Source organism: Periplaneta americana, chromosome 12 (assembly GCF_040183065.1).
Source record: "Periplaneta americana isolate PAMFEO1 chromosome 12, P.americana_PAMFEO1_priV1, whole genome shotgun sequence".
In the NCBI taxonomy this organism is placed as follows: Eukaryota; Metazoa; Arthropoda; class Insecta; order Blattodea; family Blattidae; genus Periplaneta; species Periplaneta americana.
This window is the reverse complement of record NC_091128.1, coordinates 16,025,740-16,050,235: the sequence shown is the minus strand read 5'-3', so window position 1 is coordinate 16,050,235 and position 24,496 is coordinate 16,025,740. Positions and strand designations below refer to the sequence as shown.

Sequence of the window (24,496 nt, the reverse complement as noted above, 5' to 3'; positions counted from 1 at the left end):
AATATTACCTTATGTAGTAAAGAATAAATCATTTATACACAGCACTGTCCACTTCTTCATTGGTGACACTTCTTATCGTCTTTTTTGGAGGCTCAGTGACATCAGATTCAATATTTTTCTCAATGTTTACTCTATCTGTGAGAAACTTTGAAAGTGTCGGTGCACTTATGCCATATTTTCTTGCAACTTCGCTTTTCTTCTCTCTTCGTCTACTTCACTGATTTTTCTCTTCTCGTCTAGCGAAAACTCCTTTTCTTGTCTTTTTTCTGCTATATCTGCTTCTTTACTTCTTCCTTCAACAACGTTTAGAAACAAACTGTCTTCGAATGTTTGATTTTATTAAACCGTTTCACTTAAATATAACTTCAAAACACAACAATTGCGTCTATGGAAGTGGATCAGAAAACTCACTGAAACCAAGGGTGACCAATGCCTAGCAGTAACTAATTTATTTTGTTGAAAAACATTTTTTTGTAGTGGGATGAATTATTATTATTACGTTAAACTGAATAGTTTGTTAATTATGCATTCCTTAAACTGAACATTTTTAACATATAAATTAATATCAAAATGGCTGAGCCTAAAAAATTATTTAATTCTTGTCTCGCTTGAGTATAGTAATTTGACTTTTCTGTATGAAATTGTATTTCTTCAGTACACCTTAAATGATATCCAGTTTACAGGGTCAGGATTAATGGGATTCTACTGTATTTGTCAGAAAAATCAATCTCCATAAGGAATAGCTTCATTCTTACCAGTCATTCCTAAAACCCCCCACAAGGTTGTGTAAAGTTACTCATACTAACAATATCGACCTCAATGTTGAGACACTCAAGATCTTTTTTTTTTTTTTCTGTCTATACATTATACATTGATTCTTTAGGGGGAAAATCACGTACCATAGATTTAGGTGCACCAAACAAGCATAACACTATTTTCACTGCTTTGAGAAGAACAATTTCTAATTTTTAAAAAACCTGTACTAATTTCTCTGCTGAACAAATTATAGCTCATTTTCAGTCCTTTTGGAGGTGTATTACGATTTCTTTTGCACATTGCCATTGGTCAAACAACCATGTTTCGAAATTTAAACTGGATAAGGTATTAGCTTTCACTAAATTAGTAGGAATTGCGGAAATTATATTTTGAATGTCAAACTAACTAGGTACAGCCTTAGGCACAGAAAGTAGCCCATCTCTTGCAGCTTAAATTTGTCTAAGTCCACTTTGAGCAGTGCTTTATTCACACGACTAGGGAAAGGATGTTTATTTTGTACTTAATTTATCCCTTGAATATATCTTTGTTACAGATTAGTTATAACACTTAATCTACAGGATGGCCCAAAAGTCCCGTACCATGGCAGTATGTTATTGGCTGAAAGAGAATTTCTGTCAACGGATTGCCATAGGGGATACATGGAATGGGCTGCCTCAAATCAAAAATGTACAGTGTGAAAATCAAGAGTAAACAAATCTGTGTGAGGAAATTGCTTCTGGGTGCCATGCTTTTTAGCAGATTTGGTGACCCGGATCCTGTAAGAAATAGGTGATTGCCTACAATTATATTTTGACACTGGTGGCCATCACATTGAACAAATATTGTAATCTAATCTGGGGTGCGAGGCTTTTGGGCCACCTGTATAAACAGACGAAAAGAGCAACAAACAAAAGAAAAGAAAAACAGAACAGAGTCGTACATAAGAAATTCGTTCACGTGTAAACCTAAGCTCTCACAGAATCAACTGAATTCTTCTGAAGGGGACTTAGCATATAGCAGCCAGTCATTTTTTTTTTTTTTGTAAGATTGTACACTTCAGATAAGAACCCACTGAAATTTCTCATCTCCATTTATTAGGGTATTTCAATCATGTGTTGAAAAAAGTATTAACCATAATTAGATTTTCTCTTCTGGGACATATTCATAAAGGGCAATAAAGATGGAAGGAGAATGAGGAGATGCTCACGTATGAGATGATTAGACTATCTGTAGGCAATTTTAAAAACCATTGTAGTAAAGAGATGGCGTAGGAAGGCTAAGTCATAGGATAATTGGAAATCTGTGATAAAGGAGGCCAAAATCCTCAGAGGACCATAGGGCCATGGAGGTAGTTAGAAATTCCTCTTTTCTGAGATTGCCAGAATCTTCTAAGAAGTTCAATCTGTTTTAATCTGCATTGTGAGAAATTTTGGCTCCTGCCTCCCTCTCAGCTTCTTCTCTAACGAAGAACTGTAGCATGAAACAAACTTCTGTGGCTGATATATCATTCCTGTCTATCATTTGTATTTTTTCTTCAGACGACAGATATATAGTATTTAGATTGGCAACGGTAGAGGAGGGACTGAAGCCAAATAGTATCCTTCGCCGCCCCATATTGCGATCACCTAGATTACAATGCTTTGTATGAAAGGAAAGAAAGTAGGCATGGCAATAAAACACAATACAGTATATACCCTTTGAAGCAGTTTTAATTCAAAATTAAATTTCACAATGCAATGCAATGATGCTATTATTTATTATGACCAGTGTACAATTTTTTACTTATCACAAATATTTAAATATAGCTAACCTCTTATAAGTTGACCTATGCTCAGTATTACATCTGTTTTGTTCACGAGCACGATGATGAATGCGAATTTTTAGATACTGCTGGATAGGACTTTAACAAGGTTATTTGCATGTGTATTACATGGATCCAGATCTAATACATGGTCTTTTAGTGAGTCAAAAATGCCAAGTTCCATTGCTTGATTTGCTATACACACGGAAATGTTTGTCTGAATCAAAATGTTTAAATTTGATGACATACTTTGGTAATTTCCTAGAAGACGGGCAAAATCCAACATGGCTGACGAAAACTACCAAAAACGTTATGCCAACTATACAGTTCAAATGTCACCAAACATCACAAAAAAAAAGATGGAAAATCAAATATATATCTAAATTTTTAAAGAGGAAAATGCCCTCTAAAAAATTAAAATATAATTAATTTTTCACCTTTGGTTTTTTTGGCGTTTGGTGGCATTCGAACTTCATAGTTGGCAGTACTTTTCTGGCAGTTTTCGTCCGCACTTTACACCCAAAAATCACTAAAACACAAAACAAATCATAATTTATCACCTTATCAAATAAAATTCATTTCTCATTGACGTCAATTCTCATTGAAGTCTTCAACGACAACCACTTCACTTCAAGTATATGACACAGACTTTAAGGCAATTTAAACAAACTATGCAGGCAATAAAGCACTGAACCAACACTTTGTCGTACAGTCAACTTCGCATAAAAATCATGTGTTTACACTAAATGAAATTCTCTTCGAACACTTATTACACCTTAACTTATACAGAAAATTCAGTAAATAATTCCTTTAAACAACATAACAGTTTTCTCCTCAACATTCAACACAATTCTTATTCACCAGCGAAAGAACTAATACTTTGTTCTAAGTTCACATATCTTTCACAATTTCATAAAATGACAAACTTTCAATAGTTTTAGCCATCAGACATAATATAACCACCACTCACGTCAAACAACCAAGAACAACTGACAACGTCATTATCCATTCAAAATTAATGAAAATTCTAGAACAAGTGACGACTATAACCAATCAAATCGAAAGAAAATCATAAAATGACAAAACTTTCAGTAGCTTTAGCCATCAGACACGACATAACACCACTCACGTCAAACAACCAAGAACAACTGACACCGTCATTATCCATTCAAAATTAATGAAAATTCTAGAACAAATGACAACTATAACCAATCAAATTAAAAGAAAATCACGGCGACACCTAGTATAAAAACCTAGAACTAACATGTAAAAGTCACTAACATTTAACTCTGAAGTAAAAAAGTTGGTAATGCTTACTACATTCAACCAAGTGCCCGTCTTCTATGAAATTACCCATACTTTCTCTGAATAACCTTCGAGTCAGTTTACATATTTTTACAACATCTGGAGATGGATTGATAAGCCCTCCCTCATCTTTAAATTTAACAAAATCCCACAATTTTTAGAGACCAAGGCATTTTTACATGGTTCACAAAGGAGAACTCTAAGTACACCTTTAACAACATACCCTGCAATGTACTCAGTTACATTTTCTGCATACAATGACAGAGAAGCCACACAAGGAAATGTAATCATGATCATTATTGATTGGTGTTTTATCTGTTTCAATGAATTGACGGATCCTAGCAGTAGAGGTGCTACTTAAATGCAATATATTAACTTCACTCTGGCCTACGCAATTATCAGAGTTACTGTCTTTTATTTCGTACCTATTTATTAACCCTCTACTGCATAGTGTTGCCGGTCAAAGCAACACACTACTTTTTATTTTTTTATTTCTTCTGTGTGATGTTTATATGCATTCTGTTGCCCTGAGGCAACGCTCTGAAGTTAGCAACGAAGACAGAGTTGAAGAAAAATTATGAAGTTGGTATCCCTGAGTGTATGGCGCCATTAAAACAGCTGACCATATTGTGGCTTTCTGTTGAGCAGTTACGTGTGTTTTGAACGATAATTACTGGTGTAATGCTTACATATTGCTGAATATAAAATTATATCTCAATCAGGTGAGTTCTATTTAACACGTTTTAATGCATATATGGTTAGTTACATGATTATATTAGATATTATGACTAAAAAAAGGTTTGTGTATTCAAAGCAACACTGTGCTGTAGACAGCATGGCTGTGTTGCTCCTTTGAAATGACATTTCATAATTATCTGCACTGAATTATTTACGTAATATAGAGGGATTCAGAATTATGTATCTATTTACAATTATTGCATAATGATAATAATAATAATAATAAATTCTTACGTTACAATCAGGGCGAAGCGTGTAATGACTTATACATTTTATTCGTTTTAGGCCTACAATGTCGGTGCCCACATCCACATTTTATGGAAAAAGAGTAACAATCAGAACACCACCTGAAGACAGTGCTGATTCTGTTCTAGCAAGTGAAAGTGATGATGAAGTGCCAGTGAGAAGAGAAAATATTGTTATTCCTGAAACTGAGAGCGAAAATTAATCAAGTACTCTCGTTCCTTCAATAAGTGTGTCTGCCAGTGGAAAAGGAAGTGTGATTGTGAAAGGAGGGGCTCTTTCCCACCAGTTATTGACAATGAAAATTAAAGTAATGACGAAGAAGATTCAGGTGGCAGTATAAACTGGCATGACAAGGTGAATTGTATTTTGCAGGAGTCACAATGGGCTGGTTCTTTATTGATGTCAGAGTTACTATTCACACCACTTGATTATTTTAGAATGTTTGTTGGAACAGAGCTGCTGGAAACTATTGTACAAGAGTCAAATAATTATGCAATCCAACAAAATCCCAACAAACCTCTAAATCTGACGGTGGAAGAATTAGAGAAATGGCTTGGAACGATTCTCACTATGTCCATAATCAAACTTCCAGCTACTAGATTATATTGGAGCAGAAATTTTCGAGTTTCAATCATTGCTGAGACTATGCCTTGTAATAGGTTTGAAACTATAAAAAGAAATCTGCACTTCTGCAACAATCTGGCACCAGGGAGCAACACAGCTACTGATCCACTATACAAGGTGCGAAGCATCCTAAATCACATTATAAAGAATTGCAATGTTTTACCCAAATGTGAAAAGTACAGTGTGGATGAACAAATTATACCTTTCAAAGGGAGACGTAGATTGAAAATGTGCAATCCAAAGAAACCGAAGAAATGGAGGTACAAAATGTTCATCATATGTGATGTGAAGGGACTTATATACAATTTTGAATTGTATTCTGGGAAGACAGTACATCTGGAAGAACTGCCCAATGTTGGAGCAAGTGGAAATGTAGTTTTGCGTTTAGCTAGCATCTTGCCTTCTGGTGAGAACTATAAAGTATACTTTGACAATTGGTTTTGTTCTGTAGCCCTACAAGCTGCTCTAGCACAACTGAAGATATGGAGTCTTGGGACAGTTAGACAGAATAGACTGAAGGGCTGTGATCGTCCATCTGATACAGTCATGAAAAGAAAGGGAAGAGGAGCCATAAGTGAAAAGAGGTGTGACTTTGAGAACGTGACTTACTCAAGTGTCAAATGGTTTGATAACAGATGCGTGACATTGCTAAGCAATTTTGTTGGGGCAGAACCTGTAAGGAAAGTGAAACGTTACAACAGACGCCAGAGAAAGTATACAGAAGTTTCATGTCCAAATTCAGTAGTAACATACAACAAATTCATAGGAGGTGTCGATTTGGTCGACTCTATGATGGCACTATACCGTACTATGGTTCGATTGAAGAAATACTATCTTAGGATATTTTTTCACCTTATGGACTTGATGTGCGTGAATGCTTGGTTCCTATATGGCCGAGATGCTACTCAAGAAGATCGTATTTCGTTTCTAGACTTCAAAACTTCTGTTGCACAAGGGCTTTTGAAGGCTAGCAAGACTTCCACTCCACAATCAAACAAAATTGGACACCCAAAAAACTCTTCCCTCGAAAGCCAGTATAATGAGAAATGTAAGAAAGGGCCAGCAGCTGCCATTCCCATAAGTGATGTTCGTTTGGACCAAACTGGACATTTTCCAGTGTTCCAGGAAAAGAAAGGACGATGTAAGAAACCAAATTGCAAGGGTACACCAGAAATAAAGTGCATGAAGTGTAACATCCATTTGTGTTTCACACCTGGTTCTAACTGCTTCTTGGACTTTCACACTGTTCCACAACTGACATCCCCACAAGTGAAGTGCATTTGAACCAAAACTAGACATTTTCCAATGTTTCAAGAAAAGAAATGACAATGTAAACAAATGCAAGTTTATACCAAAAAGTAAAATGCATGAAGCGTAACTTCCATATATTTTGTTTTTCATGCCTGGTTCAAACTATTCCTTGGGATTTCACACTGTTTCCTAGTAGATACAAATCATCTCTATGTATTTTATTGTTTTTGTTTATATCTGTATGTTTCTCTGTAAAATATAATCGCACACTGCATTTGTCATGTCATGTACAGTGGAGATAGTCTTCCAGTGCACAGTGTTGCCTTCAGGCAACGAACCTAAATTATAATATTATTGATTAGTTTGGTGTTGTTTTACAAAATAAATGAGTTCCATGTGTTTGTATAGCCTTCTATTATATGCCACATTTGTTTAAAGATGTTACTTGAGAAAAAAAACTCATGCAGTAGAGGGTTAATCTTTTGAAGGCAGATTTAAACTGACGGCAGATAGGATTGTTATTCCATCCACCTCGCTGCCTAATTAAACCAAAAAACAATTCAAGATGATCTTGGCTCAGTTTGTAAGTTAGAAGGTATCTTGCATCATCATTAGAAATGTATTTATCAAAAATATTTTGAACACTGAGTAGAGATACCTTGAAGCCAAAGAAACCCATTTTTTCTATTGCAGTGAAGAACAGATTGGCTCATGACAATTAGCTACAGATCTACTAAAAGTTTGTGCTGCGAGCCTAACCTTCATTTTCTGTTGCTGCCAATTAACATGCTTATACTCTTAATTTATTGGCTAGATGTAAGCCCTCATTACACTGTAAGTCAGACAAAGCATCAATGTACTCCCATTTTGTGGGTTTACCATTGGCATGAATTATTATTATTTTTTTTTTTGTGCAAGGCAATTGCGTATAAGCTTTAGCATATGAAATGCATCTAACATAATCTGTATCTCTTCACCATCTTTACATGGATGTGGAAAGCTAACTTTAGGATTGCTTACATCTTTCAAATTTGTGCCCAAAGCATTTGGCATTGCAATATTACTAGGTGCCCCATCAAATGTAACAGCTACAAAATCTACTCCCAGCTCACTCAACTTTTCAATAGCATGTATAATAATATTGGCTCGTTCATTACCAGAGAGACAATGAATAAAAAAATATCCACATGGAATTTTCCATGACATATTAACACAAGTACACATAACAACACATGCCATTTTTACATCTTGATTACACAACTTTTAACAGTGTATCACTTCGGAATATGTATGATAAGAACTTTCTTGTGTTCGGTAGTGCATTTAGTTTAGGTGCTTCTGGTTTGGTTGGTTTTAGTTGTTGTTCCATGTTTGGAATAATGTGTTTGTTTTTGTTTATTGTGTTTTTTACTATGTTGTGGTATTGTGTGGTGGGGTCATTTTTGAGTTCTTTGATGTTGTTTTCCTTGAAATATGTTTCTATTTTGTTGTGTAGGATTACCGTGCAATTTCCTTTATCTGTTTTGATGAAAGTTAGGTTATGTTCTTGTTGTTTTGTCTGCAAGGTGTTTATTGTTTTGTGTTCGTGTGTGTCTGTTGTGGGTTTGTTTATTTTGTTTATGTTTCTTATTATGTCTTGTCTTATGTATTCGTGATGTTGACTTTGTGTGTTTTGTATTGCTGTTTCTATGTTTATGATGGTTTGTGTATTGCTGTTTCTATGTTTATGATGGTTTGTGTTTGTTGTTTTGTACCTGTATTGTTTTGGTGTATGTTGTGTCTTAATCCTTTTTCTAGTAGTTTAGTTTCATTGTGGTTGAATGTTATGTTTGTTGTGTTGAATATTCTTGGGTGGAATTTGTGCTTCGTGGTGTATGTTGTTGTCTGTTGTATCTTTAGTGTGGCTAGTTTATTGTTGTGTCTTTTTTTTTCTGGCTTATTTATGTTATTACTTTGTTGATAGAAATAAATTAGTGTAATAATTTAAAATAGATTCACGATAAATGTGTTGTATAAAATTTAAAAACTGCTTGTAACAACATTGTTTAATGGAAAACTGTGTAACGTGTTCAAAGATTTCAACCCACAGAAATTTAAACTACATTCTAGTGAATATTAGGATTAGATATTTGCTTAGGTTATAATATAGCATACATTTCATGAAACTTGTTAATAGAAATATAAGATTGTATTTTAGTATTTAATTTCAACTCAATGCATTTCATTCATTCATGTGTATAACTTATAAAACTTTGTACAGATTTGCTGAATATATAGATTTGTAAAATTGTATTAATTTCATAATTGACATATAAGACTAATGCAATAGGAGACTTTATTAATCAGTATCATATAATTATTATTATTATTATTATTATTATTACTATTATGTATTTATAACCCTAACATACCTATCTCAGGTAAAATAGGGTTCTCTGTAAAATTGGAGTATAATAAATAAATATTATTAACGTACCTTGCTAACATGTTTCGACCTATTTTCGGTCATCTTCGGAACTGGTCGTTGTTGGTCTTGGCGCCTCTTGTTTCCTGTGTGGGTGTGTTCGAAGTGTAGAGTCAAAGAGTGTATGTGTTTTGAAATTGAGTTGTGTGTTGAGAATGGCGTTGGGGTGTGTTTTCGTGACATTCTCAACACACAACTCAATTTCAAAATACATACATTCTTTGACTCTACACTTCGAACACACCCACACAGGAAACAAGAGGCGCCAAGACCAACAACGACCAGTTCCAAAGATGACCGAAAATAGATAGAAACATGTTAACAAGGTATGTTAATAATATTTAACACAAGAAAGTTCTTATCATTCATATTCGGATGTCATTTTTGCTATTGGCAAACTGTCATCTTCAGTTTCTGCTCCTATATCAACATATCCAATTACCTTAACCCCATCAAACTCTATATGTTCACTTAGACTCATATCATCTATTGAAATACAAACACTAGGAACAATGTCTCTTAACTTTGCATCCTAAACTTTCATTTCAATAGCACAAAAACACTCTTGACTGAAACCTGGTTACCACTGCCACCGAGTATATACCCATTGCAATGTGAATAAATAAATACATACATACATACATACATACAGTGAACTTTTATGTACCACGCTCATATTGTCCATGGACTTGGTAAAGCGTTGTTGAAGGTAGACCTAACATATTCATAAGCTTTAGGCGAGTAATAATGTAAAGTTAATGCAAATGAACGCAAGTCAACATCATACACATTACTTGGATTACTTTGATTATCATGTTCCTGAACTGTTCTCTTCACAAGACTGTAAGCACCAAGTGGTAAACTTTTTTCTCAGAAGTCTACTGCACTTTATGTTAGAAGTTTCTTCTCCACTAGATAAGCAATTATTTCACTATTACTTTTAATTGTAAAATTATTCTGCATCCTCACTTTCTGTTGCAACACCTTAATTTAATTCTTAGCACTAATTAAACTTTTATTACATTCGTTTAATTTATGTTCCAACATTCTTTTACGAGGTGTGATGTCATTGTTATTCAACATATCATTGTCACAATTATCTGACAACTGCACTGTTTGCTCCAAATGTGTATTGTGTTCTAATGATTCATTAGAATCATCCCTACTTGTACTAGGTGTTTCTTCCATTGTATTGGTTGAATGTGCACAATATTCTGTAGGTTTTCGAGAAAGTTTTGGGTCAGTTTTCAAGTATTTCGGAAATGACGGAAACACTGAAGGAATTATTCCATCTCTCAGTGTTCGAGTTTGTCCTGTGTAGTCCATATCTTCAGGACGAAAATGCTGGAGCAGACTGCTGAATATTTCGTTGGCTGCCATCCTTCTCTTCTTACTGCCTTATTCCATGCTTCCCTTAAATCTCTTTTTGACGTTTCATTTGGAAATATGGAAATTAAATTGGGAATAACCACATTAAATTACATTCAATATATTTGCTCTTAGGCCACCAGTTTCAAAGAGGTTATGTAGGCCTATTGTTATTTCATTTGTTGGCCCAGAATATAATTGTGTTAACCCTGACAGTTTAGGAATTTAGCCTAGTGTGTGTGTGTGTGTGTGTGTGTCTATATATATATATATATATATATATATATATATATATATATATATATATATATAACGATTTTAAAATATTAGGAACTAAACCTAATTTAAAGAAAAAAATCTGACAGTGTGTTGCGATATTCGTTACAATTTACAATAGTGGTATTTTACTTACCTATGTAAAGATACGTTTTGCACCTCTTCAGTTCTTTTTCAGTGTATTTGAAATTACATCCCCAAACAACACAGTGATTCACCACTTTACATTTTTTTCATTACAAAGTGTGATAAAATGTCGAATACATCACAACTTTCAGAAATCACAGATACAAAAGCTCAGTTGCTGGGTGATCACAATATGGCGTCGGCACTGCTTCCCTTGCCGCACTACCTCCCTGACGAGGCTTCAGTGCCTCCTATGGTTAAAGATACGGCATTTCCGATCTATTTACTATATATCTGTGCTTCAGACACTTACATTTGATCAATCACAAACATTAGGGTACAGTTCAAAACACAGGTCACTAAAAAAAGTACGTTTTGACCACAGAACTTTCAATATCATATGGAAGACAATCCATGGTGGTGTGTAAATAATAAGATATGTGCGCTGCATCCAATGCCAAATTACTTCCTTAATTACCCAACTTAGATTGAAGCATTGTTTCCCATGCCTATTTACATCACCAAAGTTCATGTTGGTGTTGTTGATACAAAGTTCACAAGTTTTGATTACCATTCTTAACAGTGAACATTGTAGGTCAAAGTTCTTGCCTGACAATGAAGCGAATTCAATTCAATTATTTTAGTGTTAATGCCATTGAATGAATTAATGATATAAGCCATGATGTTCCATGTTAGGTTTAAAATGCTGTGGTGGTGTGTTTTTTCGTGTTCAGAAGGAACAGCAAAAGCAGAACATGTATTTCCGAACAGAGAAAAGTTACCGCAAAGATTTAAAGTATGGGTGAAGAAAATCAACAGAAAAAGTTTTGAACCATCGAAAACTGCTGTTGTGTGTTCCAATCATTTCCATGATACTGATTTCGAAGAATAGTCTCTACTAAAAAGACGTTTAATGAAAGATAGTAGAACTCCTATGAAACTGAAGAAAACGGCTGTCCCTTCCTTATTTTTGAAGGGAGAATCTCTCCAAGACAGTTCTGATACTATGTGCTCCTCTGCTTATAAACGAAAGAAGGTCGTCGAAGAAACAATAGCAAGTTGCAGTGTTGCACCTATAGCTGAAAATATTGACGTGTGTGTAGTTCTCGAAGAGGCTGAAAAAAATTCACAGGAACCTAATATAAACAAAGCTGTGCAGTGTGAGATAGGGTGCGAGAAGCTAAGAAATGTGTGTCGTGAATCTGATGTGAGTGAGCCAGAAACTGACTTAGACATATCTTGTCAAATAGAAGAACAAACTTCAAATTCTAATTCATCAGATTCCGAGGATACTGCACATGAAACAGAAAGCAATATAAGGATCCAGAAAGTATTTTTTGTATTCTGATCAGCGTTACAAATTTTGTTTCGCTTCTGTATTATTTGTCATTCCCCTGTTACAAATATTTCGGTAAAAACAATAGGAACATTGCTGAAAGTTAATGCAGTGTGCCAGAATGGCCGTAATTGGGAGTGGGAGTCTGAACCGAGGTACAATAAAAACCCCATAGGAAGCATAGCAATGAGTTCTGCATTATACTTGTGTGGTATAGGGTACAAATTGTTAAAAAAATTTTCAAAAACTTTACAACTATGTTTCATCAGCAAGACAACATTTTATAAAATAATTTCAAAATCCCTAGAACCAAAAGTCAGATTTAGTTATTTTCAGATTCATGAACAACTTATATTCTTGCAATGATGAATGCAAAGAAATAAATTTTGAAGTGATGTATAAATAACTTCAACTTCTTCATCAAGATTTGTGGTATTTTTCCCCCCATTCTTATAGAAGGAAAAGAATTTACAAACACCATCTGCTCCAGCTCATTCTTCAGGATCCATGAGAGAGCCATCTGTATATATATTGTAACTTTTATTAAACAATAATGTTACTTTTATTCCTATAGTCGCGACGCTGTTATTCCCGGTGTGACTCCTCCTTTTTGCTTACGTCTTAGGAAGTGAAGGCTCTATAAAGTCTAGGTAGGTAGTATCGTTCCCCATTTTTGTTCTTTTGTTGCCGAGCTACCATACGAGGAATCTATTTGCTACACCGTTAAACATTATCATGTCGTAGCTTCTATGATAATAAATCAAATGCACTGTAATTCAGCAAATAATTGTGCGGCAAATATCTTCGTGTGCTTTCTGCGAACGCCAACGAAAGAGCCAAAATGGCGGGCGATTATATTAAGTATTTATCGAGCCTTAAGAAATGAATAACGTCTTTATGAGTGAATCACAAGACGCACACGTTTAAATTAACCAACCTGCAACGCGATTGGCTGCCGGAAATTAGTGTGACGGGACTGTAGCATTCAACAACACACCTGCCAACAATGGATATTCCACTCAATACAGTACTCGTTATTACACTCCACAGAACGACATTGACAACTCACATGAATTATTGGGAAGAACAACAATGTACTCCTAATCTCAACTAATATTTACAAAGCAAAACTGTCAGTTCTCAGTTCACAGTTCGTTCGCCTTGGCTAGTTCTCCTAGCTCACTCACTCATGTTCATGGTACGTCGAACCAGATAACAATTCACTGCACTTCGAACCGAAGACTTTCGGATACAGTTCACTGCACTTCGAACCCAAGACTTCCGGATACGCCGCACTCGCCTGGGCGCTACCACAGTTGCGGACCCACTCAAGTTCACTACACGTCGAACCCAGATCCTTGTCTGGTCGTTGCCACAGTTGCGGTCCTCCTCACGTCGTACCCCGGTCTCGAAGGCAGGCTTCTTTGCTCGCTGCTGATTCACTGACTAGACCAAACTAAACTGGCTCAACTGAACTGGCTCACTTGCCCCTTTTATTTATTAGATCACACATTCTCGAATGTACTGCGTCGCGTAGCTTCTACGAAACGTCGAGAGGGTTGTGCTTCTAGAGACTTCTCCTGCTTTCTTTGCTCAGTTGCAGTCTCTTTTCTTCCCCTCTCGCTTCGCACAGCGGCTAGCGTATCGTAGTTTTCCCTCTCGCGCCGCTCCCCAGTACCCACCGAAGCTCGCCTTCCTCTCTCCCCGTTCCTCCTTTCGCGCGCGAACTCTCCGACGCGGCCAGAATGTTCCGGCCCGGTTGCCACATTGCTCCCTCCTTAGGACTGGTCGTCCTGGACAGTCCCTTGGTAGACTGCTAGACAGTCCAATGTTTGGGTCCTCCAGCTGCTCCCTCCATATGGTGGTATCATCCCATCCTGGGCTTGGCTGGGCGGCGATTACTCGTACTGCGTGGGCGTTATCTTGCTCTTCTACTTGGCCCTCCAAGGAGAGCGCTCTGGCCATGGGTTGGTCTTCGGCGTCCATCAGGAACACTTCATCCTGACCAAGACATATACGGCGCCAGACGTCCATTGTCACATCGAGTAACCACATGGGGTCGAGTCCCAGGACGACGTCTTCAGTGATGTTGGCGACGAACACCCACATCTCTAATCTCCTCTTCTCTAAGGTCAGAGCCAGGAAGACCTCTCTCTGGATGGGCAAGCTCTCGCCTGAAGCAGTACGTAGCTCGTATCGGCGCAGCGGCGTCCTCCCAGGTAGGGCACGCACAACGTCTGGCCTGGCGATAGTGAGCATCGCCCTAGTGTCCACCAGTACTCTGCATGGATGGAGCAATAGTAACAGTAACAGGTATAATTAAATGATTTCACCAATATAATCAAGAATTATTCGGCCTTTTATCCGTCCTTCAGCAATCAGCCCATCATCGCATCTTCTGTTAACTGGCTTCAGGACTAGCCGGGGGGATGGTGATGACGGCGCCGACGTGGCCCTCCTAGCATCGGCCCCCTCTCTCTCCTACTGTAGCCAGATCGGTCGCAATATCTCCGTAAGTGCCCAGGTTCACTGCAGGACCAGCAGGTGGGCACCCGTCGCTCAGGTGACTTCTGTCGGCTCCCTCGACGTCGGCCACCTCTCTCTCCTGCCTGTGGTGAGATTGGTCGCAGTTCCTCCTTAAGTATCCCAGTCTGCCGCAGGACAAGCAGGTGGGTGCCCGTTGTGTCCGTCGCTCAGGTGACGTCTGTCGGCTCCCCTCAATGTCGGCCACCTCTCCTGCCTGTGGCCAGACCGGTCGCAGTCACTACTCAAGTGTCCCGGTCTGCCCTATTAAATAATTTGGGCTTAAAACAGAACCTTGAGGTATACCACCTGTAATTTTTTTGGATAAAGATAAATGATTATTTACTGAGGTTTGAATTGTTCGTTCATTAAGAAAAGAATGTAGAAATTTTAGCATTCTGTGTTTGATACCAAGTTTCATAGATTGTAATAAAATGGATCTGTGTGGAGTATTATCAAAAACGGCTTCAAAGTCTATCATTACAGCTAATGTGATCTTCTTTTCTGTGAAACCTTTATAAATTTCTTGAGCAAAATATAATAGAGTTTCAGTTGTGCCACATGATGATCTAAAGCCAAACTGATATGGGCTTAAAAGATTGAAAGTTTCAAGTCTCCAGGTTGATCCTCTGTGAACAATGCGTTCCAGTAATTTAGAAATGCAGAATGTTAAAGATATCAGTCTATATGATTTAGGGTCCAATTTGTCTTTACCTGGTTTGAGAATAGGAATTACATTTGCATTTTTTCCAAGTTTTAGGTTAAAAGCCTGTTTTCCAAATATTATTGAAGAGATGGAGAATTTCTTGCCTAATTTTATCAGAGGAATTTAATAACTTACTTATTATGGCTTTTAAGGAACCCGGAGGTTCATTGCTGCCCTCACATAAGTACGCCATAGGTCCCTATCCTGAGCAAGATTAATCCAGTCCCTACCATCATATCCCACCTACCTCAAATCCATTTTAATATTATCCTCCCATCTACGTCTCGGCCTTCCCAAAGGTCTTATTCCCTCCGGTCTCCCAACTAACACTCTATATGCATTTCTGGATTCGCCCATACATGCTACATGCCCTGCCCATCTCAAACGTCTGGATTTAATGTTCCTAATAATGTCAGGTGAAGAATACAATGCGTGCAGTTCTGTGGTGTGTAACTTTCTCCATTCTCCTGTAACTTGATCCCTCTTAGCCCCAAATATTTTCCTAAGAACCTTATTCTCAAACACCCTTAATCTCTGTTCCTCCCTCAAAGTGAGAGTCCAAGTTTCACATCCATACAGAACAACCGGTAATATAACTGTTTTATAAATTCTAACTTTCAGGTTTTTTCACAGCAGACTGGATGACAAAAGCTTCTCAACCGAATAATAACAGGCATTTCCCATATTTATTCTGTGTTTAATTTCCTCGTGAGTGTCATTTATATCTGTTGCTGTTGTTCCAAGATATTTGAATTTTTCCACCTCTTCGAAGGATAAATCTCCAATTTATATAGTTTCATATCGTACAATATTCTGGTCACGAGACATAATCATATACTTTGTCTTTTCAGAATTTACTACCAAACATATTGCTTTACTTGCTTCAAGTAGAATTTCCGTGTTTTCCCTAATTGTTTGTGGATTTTCTGCTAACATATTCACGTCATCAGCATAGACAAGAAGCTGATGTAACCCTTTCAATTCCAAATCCTCTGTGGTATCCTGAACTTTCCTAATGACATATTCTAGAGCAAAGTTAAGAAGTAAAGGTGATAGTGCATCTTCTTGCTTTAGCCCACAGTGAATTGGAAAAGTATGTGATAGAAACTGGCCTATATAGACTCTGCTGTAAGTTTCACTAATCGAACTAGTTTCTTGGGAATACCAAATTCAACAAGAATATTGTAACTTTTATTACAAAACAATAATGTAATTTTATTCTCACACCAATAATAATCACTTTCTACAATTTAATTCTACTCCCGTCAACAATGGGATTTCCACTCCACACAGTAACACAGTATTCGTTGCACTCCACAGACGACAATGACAATTTACTTGGATTATTGAGAACAACAATGAACTGTTAATCTTAACTAATGTTCACAAAGCACTGTTTACAAAACAGAACTGTCAGTTCTGAGTTCACAGTTCGTTTGCCTTGGCTAGCTCTTCTAGCTCAGTCACTCAAGTTCACAGTATCTCGAACCCCAGACCTTCAGAGACAGTACACTGAACTACGAACTCAGGTCCCCCAACTGCGGTCCACTGCACTCGAACTCAGGACTTCGGATGCTTACACAGCTGCGGACACACTCAAGTCGAACTCCGGTCTCGAAGCTGGCTTCAGTGCTACACAAGACTGGCTGGCTTGCTGTCCAACGATTACAACAATGGACTGCTCAAGTTCACTCGCGTGTCGTAATTTATAACCAAACCATAGCTAGGAGAATGTACAATTTCGCGAACAATCTTCAGATACCGAGAGGATGACGCCTATCCAGACTTCTCTGGATTTCTCCCCTCAGTCACCAGCTGCTTACTTCCCCCTCACCCTTCGTCACGTCCGCGCCGCCACCTTACGTCTGTCCCCTCCAGACCCGAGCGGCCGCAACCTTCTTCACCGCGTTTTCTCGTGCGCCCCCGACCTCTGTGGGAGGCGATCGACTCCCGACTGTCACAATATTATATAAAACTTCTCTCTTAACCGAGTGATATGCCTTTTTGAAATCTATGAATAACTGGTGTACTGTACCCTTATACTCCCATTTTTTCTCCAATATCGGTCGAATACAAAAAATATGATCAATAATCGATCTATTACGCCTAAAACCACACTGATGATCGCCACTAATTTCATCTACTGTACATATGGAGTTAATCTTCTCAAAAGGATATTCGACAAAATTTTGTAGGATGTCAGTAAAAGTGATATTCCTCGAAAGTTAGGTACTACAGTTAGTCTTATCCCCCTTATGGATTCCTTCCATTTGGTACAATTTCCTTTTCTCAAATTGCAAGTACAAGCTTATAAATTTCGCTAGATAATGCACTTCCACCCTCTTGTATTAATTCTGCTGGAATTTGATCAATACCTGGAGACTTGTACTTTTTCAGATTTTCTACCGCAATTTCGACTTCAGTAAGTGTGGGTTCGAGTTTAAATGGCTCAGAAGTTTGTATTTTAATTTCGACCTGATCCTTTCTATTTGGCCTATGTAAATTATTAGTTGTCCGAAATAGTTTTTCCACCTGTTCAGGACTGAATGAGAGTCTCCAAGCAAGTCACCATTCTCATTCTTGATCACGTTTACCCTTGCTTAATATCCGTTCTTTAATTCCTTTACACTCTTATATAAATCCCGAATGTTTTTATTCTTATTATTTGTTTCTACGTTATTTAGTTTTTCCTTCAAGTAATCTCTCTTTTTATTCCTGAGTGTACGACTTGCTTCCAGTCTTTCATTGAAATAATTATCTCTATTCTCCTCAATTGGATCCTGTAAGAATTTCAATTTTGCCCGATTCCGTCTATCTGCTACAATAGAACAATCTTCATCAAACCATGGTTTCCTTTTCTTAGTTGCATGATGACCTATGCTCTGCTCAGCTGAAATTTTGCTATTTCGGATATTCTCCCACACGCTATTAACATTTAACTATTCCTCAGCTCCGTCGGACGTTGCTAAAGTAGCAAACCTATTTGAAATTTCGACCTGGTAATGTTGCTTAGTTTCCTCGTCCTTTAATTTTAGAATATTGAATTTACTAATATTAACTTGTTGCTCTACTCGCTTGGCTACTGATAGTCTTTCTCTTAATTCTCCAATTACCAAATAATGGTCAGAATTACAGTCTGCCCCCCTGAAAGTTCGAATGCCTACTATACTAGTATGTCTTCGTTTATCTATCAAGATGTGGTCTATTTGGTTGTGTGTCATTCCATCTGGAGAAGTCCAAGTATATTTATGTATATCCTTATGGGGGAATGTTGTACTTTTGACAATTAAATTTTATGATGTGGCAAAGTTGACAAACCTAACTCCATTGTCATTATTGGTTACATGTAAGCTCTCTTTTCCAATAGTTGATTTATAAATATCCTCCCGTCCTACTTTAGCATTGAAATCTCCCAGTAAAATTTTCATGTGATATCTAGATAAACTGATCAAAATTGTGTTCCAATTCCTCATAGAAGCTATCCTTTATATTGTCGTCTTTCTCTTCTGTAGGGGCGTGAGCATTTATAACTATGATGTCGCACCATCTACCCTTAAGTACTAAATATGATAACCTGTCACTGATAAATTCGACCTTTTTTACTGCTGATTTTATTCTTTTATGCACAAAAAATCCTGTTCCGAATTGGTGATTATTGTTTCTTTCCCCATAATACAACAAGTAGTCTCCTATTTGTGATATGCCATTCCCATTAACCTAACCTCTTGTACTCCCAAAAGTCTATCCTATATCTAGCTAGTTCTTTTGCTACTAAGTTTACTCCTCCTGTTCTATAAAGACTAGTTACATTCAATGTACGAAATCTCATAACCTTATTCCTTTGCTGTGGTCATGCCGGAGAATCAGTCCCATTCCGAAGCTTATTGTTAGGTTTCGTAACAAGCTGTTTTTTTACGGTGATGGGTGGAATTTAATAACAGTACACACAATATAAACAATACACAATACAATTATATACACAGTACAATACAATTATACACAATAATTACAATTAATAATAATACATAAAATAACATAATTAATAAGTGAACCTAATTTTACATTACAACCTACATATATATAGGCCCTCCATAATTTTCACATTGGTACTGATAATAATCTTTCACTTTACTCTCATCTCACTCACTGTACTGGCACTATGACGCATTTCACTGACACTATAGAACACATTTCATTGACACAATAAATTATCACTGATCGAAACTATTCACTGCACTGTAAAACCATAACTTCACTGACTCACCATGCTTCACTGATACAACAGATCAGATAAGACAAACAATTACACTCTTATTCATACTTATAAACAGAACTAAATTTAAACTAAACATTTCTAGTCTAAGACCCTTTTACAAACTATTTTTAAATAATTTACAATTCAAACCAAGGGAGTAACTCATCAGGATAAGTAAATACATGTCGCTTTAATTTTAATTTACACTTTATACACAACTTTTTAAGTTATTCTTGAATTTCCTTAAGGAAGGACAGCCCTCAAAGACTGCTGCAGGTGGATCATTCCAATCATTTATAGTTCTATTTAAAAATGAGCATTTACCTACATCCATTCTCTGTTTCCTACATTTGATTTTAAAATCATGATCGTTACTTCCATAGTATGTTGGCTTCTCTGACCGACCCATTATGTCTACCCATGCTTTTTGACCTAGATGTGCTGGATACAATGATGTTGTTCTAGTTTTTCTACGTCTGTTTTCCAATGTTTCCCATTTAAGAACTTTTATCATATCATTTCTGTCTTTTTGCCTTTAACAAATTTAGCTGCCCTATACTGGATTTTTTCTAAGGAATTTATCTGATATATATTCTATAGGGATCCCAACATGTAGTTCCGTATTCCATTAGCAGTCGCACTAATCTTAGATATGCTATTTCCCTCGATTTGGGGCTAGCCTTTTTTAAAATTCTCATAATAAAGTGAAGTGCCCTCCATGCTTTACCCGTAACATTATCAACATGCTCTCCCCAAGAAAGTTTGAAGTTTAAATATACTCCTAGGTATTTACAACATTGTTCTTGCAGAATTACAACACCACTGAATTCGTAATTTAGACTAGTTTCCTCTCGGGTTTTACAAAATGCTATAGATTTACTTTTAGAACCATTTATTTTCATCCTATGCATCTGTTCTCCCAATGGCGATGCACAAAGGCGGGAGTGCCCCAGGGCTCTGTATTAGGACCACTACTCTTCTCTATCTACATTAATGATGTATCGAAGAACTTACAGTATTGCCGATATAACCTCTATGCCGACGACCTACAACTTTACATACATTCCAGACCCAATACGATCAATGAATCTATTGACAAGTTGAATTGGGACCTAGCCACTGTCTCCACTTGGGCGGTCAATTTCGGACTCGCACTTAATCCAAGTAAGACTCAAGCTATAATTATTGGCTATAAGCATTTAGTTAACTCTCTTAATAGCAGTAATCTTTCAGTTGTTACACTTAACAACATGCTGATCCCTTATTCATCTGTCGTAAAAAATCTTGGCTTCTTTTTCGATAATAATCTAAATTGGAATTTTCAGGTTAAAGAAACTATAAAAAAAATCTGTTCATTCACTGTTTGAGTCGCTTAAGAAACTTCTTGCCCCAGCAACTAAAACTTACCCTAGTACAAACCCTAGTAATGCCACATTCCGATTATTGTGATGTTTTGTTAAGTGACCTAAGTTCTGAACTGTCAGTCAAGTTACAGTGAGTTCAGAATATGTGCGTCAGATATGTATGCAACATCCGATGATATGATCACATATCACCGTCCTTCACAAGTCTTTCGTGGCTCCGACTTAAAGAACATAGAACTTTACATTCTTTGTCTTTACTCTTTCGAATTCTGCACACTTCAACACCAAATTACCTTTCGTCTCGTTTCTCTTATCTATAGTCTAACCACGATGTAAATACCAGATCACTTATCTGTGGCACGTTAAGTATACCCCTTCATAGAACATCTCGTTACTCATCATCCTTTACAGTATCCACCTCGCGACAATGGAATTCCTTGTCACAAAGTATTAGGGGCTGCAAGACAATAAACACTTTTAAAAACAGCTTAAAAGATAACCTTCTTAGCATTTCACTCCAATCATACTGACTTAAACTATCACTGTCTACATTGTTACTTCTTCCTTTAGACATGCATCCTGATAGTGCTGTATTTTCAAAATTGTCTCATAATAATCTCTTTCTATTATCTAACATTATTTGAAATATATTAACATTCTATGTATTTTAGCTTAATTCTTCTACATAGTTTGTATTTCATTGTTTAATTAATGGTTCATAGTATTTTGTTGTTTAATTCGTAAATAACTCTTGTATACGTGTAGCTCTTATCTAAATCAAATTGTTGAATTCTTTGTAAGTTCATACATATGTGTGTATACTTTTTGCTGGTTGAGTGGAAGAGAAGGCCTTACGGCATTAACTCTGCCAGCTAAAATAAATATTTTTATTATTATTATTATTATTATTATTATTATTATTATTAATGCCCAGTTATAAGTTTTATTCAAGTCCGTTTGAATAGCATCCACATCTGAATTTTTCCAATCTTTCTATAGATAATGGCGTTGTCTGCAAATTGCCTCACATTTGATGTAATATTCTGGCATAAGTCATTTAGGATATTATAAAGAGTAATGGCCCCAGAACGCTACCCTATGGCACCCCTGAACTTACATTCCCAATTTGCGATATTTTGTGACTTTAACACTCTGGGTTCTACCTTTTAAGAATTCTTGGATCCATAGCACTTCTCTTTCATCTATTCCTAGCCTACTTAACTTATCTATTAATATGTCATGTAGCACTAAATCAAGTGCTTTCGAAAAATCAATCACAACTGCATAGATTCTTCTGCCTCTACCTACCTCTTCAGCTAGATCCTGAACCAGCGACGTAATTTGACACTCACATGAGAAGCCTTCCCTAAAACCATGCTGGCGATTGTAAAGCCAGTCTTTCACATTTAGAACATGACGAATATAATCCGATATCAAATGCTCCATGACTTTACATATGATAGATGTAAGGCTAATTGGTCTATAGCTAATACTGCAATCAAATGGTCACAAGGAGCAGGGGCGTATACTGGTTAAAGGGTTTGGGCTACCACTGACCCTATTATTACACAAAATATATCTAACAATTACTTTAATTTTAATTACTATGGTAAAACTAATAATACAAAATTATTACATTATGTTATATTATAAACTTTTTCTTTTGTAATTTCCTTGGGCTACCGCCGGTAGCCCCGGTAGCCCGCAAAATACGCCCCTGACAAGGAGTAGATATTGGAAAATCAAGAGTCATTTAAAAAGCTGTCAAACATACCCAATGTTATTGATGTCATTGATGGTTCTTATATTCCCATAAAACGCCCCAAAGAAGACCCAGAAGTTGACATAAAGCGGAAATGTTTCAAAGCTATCACTTTACAAGGGATTTATGATTCATTAGTGAAATTTATTGATTGTTTCATTCCCTATCCCAGCTCAATAAGTGATGCAAGAATGTATCGGTATTTAGAGATTTATAGGGACATCATGTCTAATCCTCGCCACTCTTTCCCACAAGATGAATTTATAGTGAAAGGCAAAACTTACCCTGTGATGGAGTGGCATATCCCTCCCTACATTGATAGGGGCAATCTGACGAGAATTCAACGTCAATTTAATTTCCAGGTGTCACAAACCAGGCAAGTGATTGAAAGAGCATTTGCACTACTTAAAGGTGTATTTCGAAGGTTGAAATATGTGAACATGAATAGAACTGATTTAATTCCAGTGACTGTACTAGCAGCATGTATATTGCACAATAAATGTACTGATCACAATTTGTTGATTGAACAGTACATAAATGAAGGACTAGAAGTTCAGGATAATGAAGATATTAACGAGGATGATCATTTACAGAACCAAGAAACTGGCTATGAAAAAGTAAATAATTTAGCATAACAGCTTTACTTTGCATGAAACGTTTAAATTAGGCTAGGTGACAAAATAGAAAATAGTTTATTCTTGGTTAATACATTTTACCACTTTCACTCAGCCTTCTATAAAATTGAGTACCGGGTCTTTCCAGGGGGTGAAAGGCGGTCAGAGCATGGTGCTGACCACACCACCTCATTCTAGTGCCGAGGTCATGGAAAGCATGGGGCTCTACCTCCATGCCCCCAAGTGCCTTCATGGCATGTTACAGAGATACCTTTACCTTTTACCTTTTATTTAAATAAGAAAATACATTTCATATCGGTATGATAATACTGTAACTTTTATTCTGCAATGTGGTTTTTATTTCTGACTAACGACACACCCGTCAACAATGGGTATTCCACTCAACATAGCAACACAGTAGTCATTATTCCACTCCAGAGAACGACAATGACAACTCACGTGAATTATTCAGAAGAACAACAATGTACTCCTAATCTCAACTAATGTTCACAAAGCACTATGTACAAAACAAAACTGTAAGTTCTCAGTTCACAATTCGTTTGCCTTGGCTAGTACTTCCAGCTCACTCAAGTTCACTGTACATCGAATCCCAAGCCTTCCAGAGACAGTTCACCCTGATGCATTGCCTTCGCCTGGATGCTGCCACAGTTACTCAAGTTCACTGCGCCTTGAACTCAGATCCACTGGATACGTCTCCGCAAATTAGCTGACTGACTGACTACTCACACACACTAGCCTCCTTTCATTTATTAAATCACACGATCTCGAAACCTCGATTCGCTTGGCTTTGCGAAACGTCGAGAGGATTGTGCTTCTATAGGCTTCCCCTGCTTTCTCCGCTCAGTCGCAGTTGCTTTTCTTCCCCACGCCTAGCACTGCGCCCCAGTGCCCACCGAAGCTCGAGCCTCGCCTTCCTGCGCCCTCCATTCTGCCGGACGCGCGCGCGACTCCCGTGGAAAC

At 37.0% G+C, this 24,496-nt stretch overlaps 1 protein-coding gene across 7 annotated transcripts in view; it reads left to right on the top strand.

Moving 5' to 3' along the window:
• LOC138710190 (uncharacterized) overlaps nucleotides 1–24,496 on the top strand; it is a 231,493-nt gene that overhangs the window by 178,563 nt on the left and 28,434 nt on the right. For 2 of the 7 annotated variants that reach the window (XM_069840835.1, XM_069840836.1), the window contains exons 5-6: nucleotides 14,423–14,604; nucleotides 14,707–14,960. The exons of the other annotated variants lie outside the window; for them this stretch is intronic. In XM_069840835.1, the coding sequence (XP_069696936.1) occupies nucleotides 14,423–14,604; nucleotides 14,707–14,932 (408 nt within the window). In that variant the 3' untranslated portion in view covers nucleotides 14,933–14,960. The remainder of the gene's footprint in view (nucleotides 1–14,422; nucleotides 14,605–14,706; nucleotides 14,961–24,496) is intronic. 7 annotated transcript variants of the gene reach the window in all.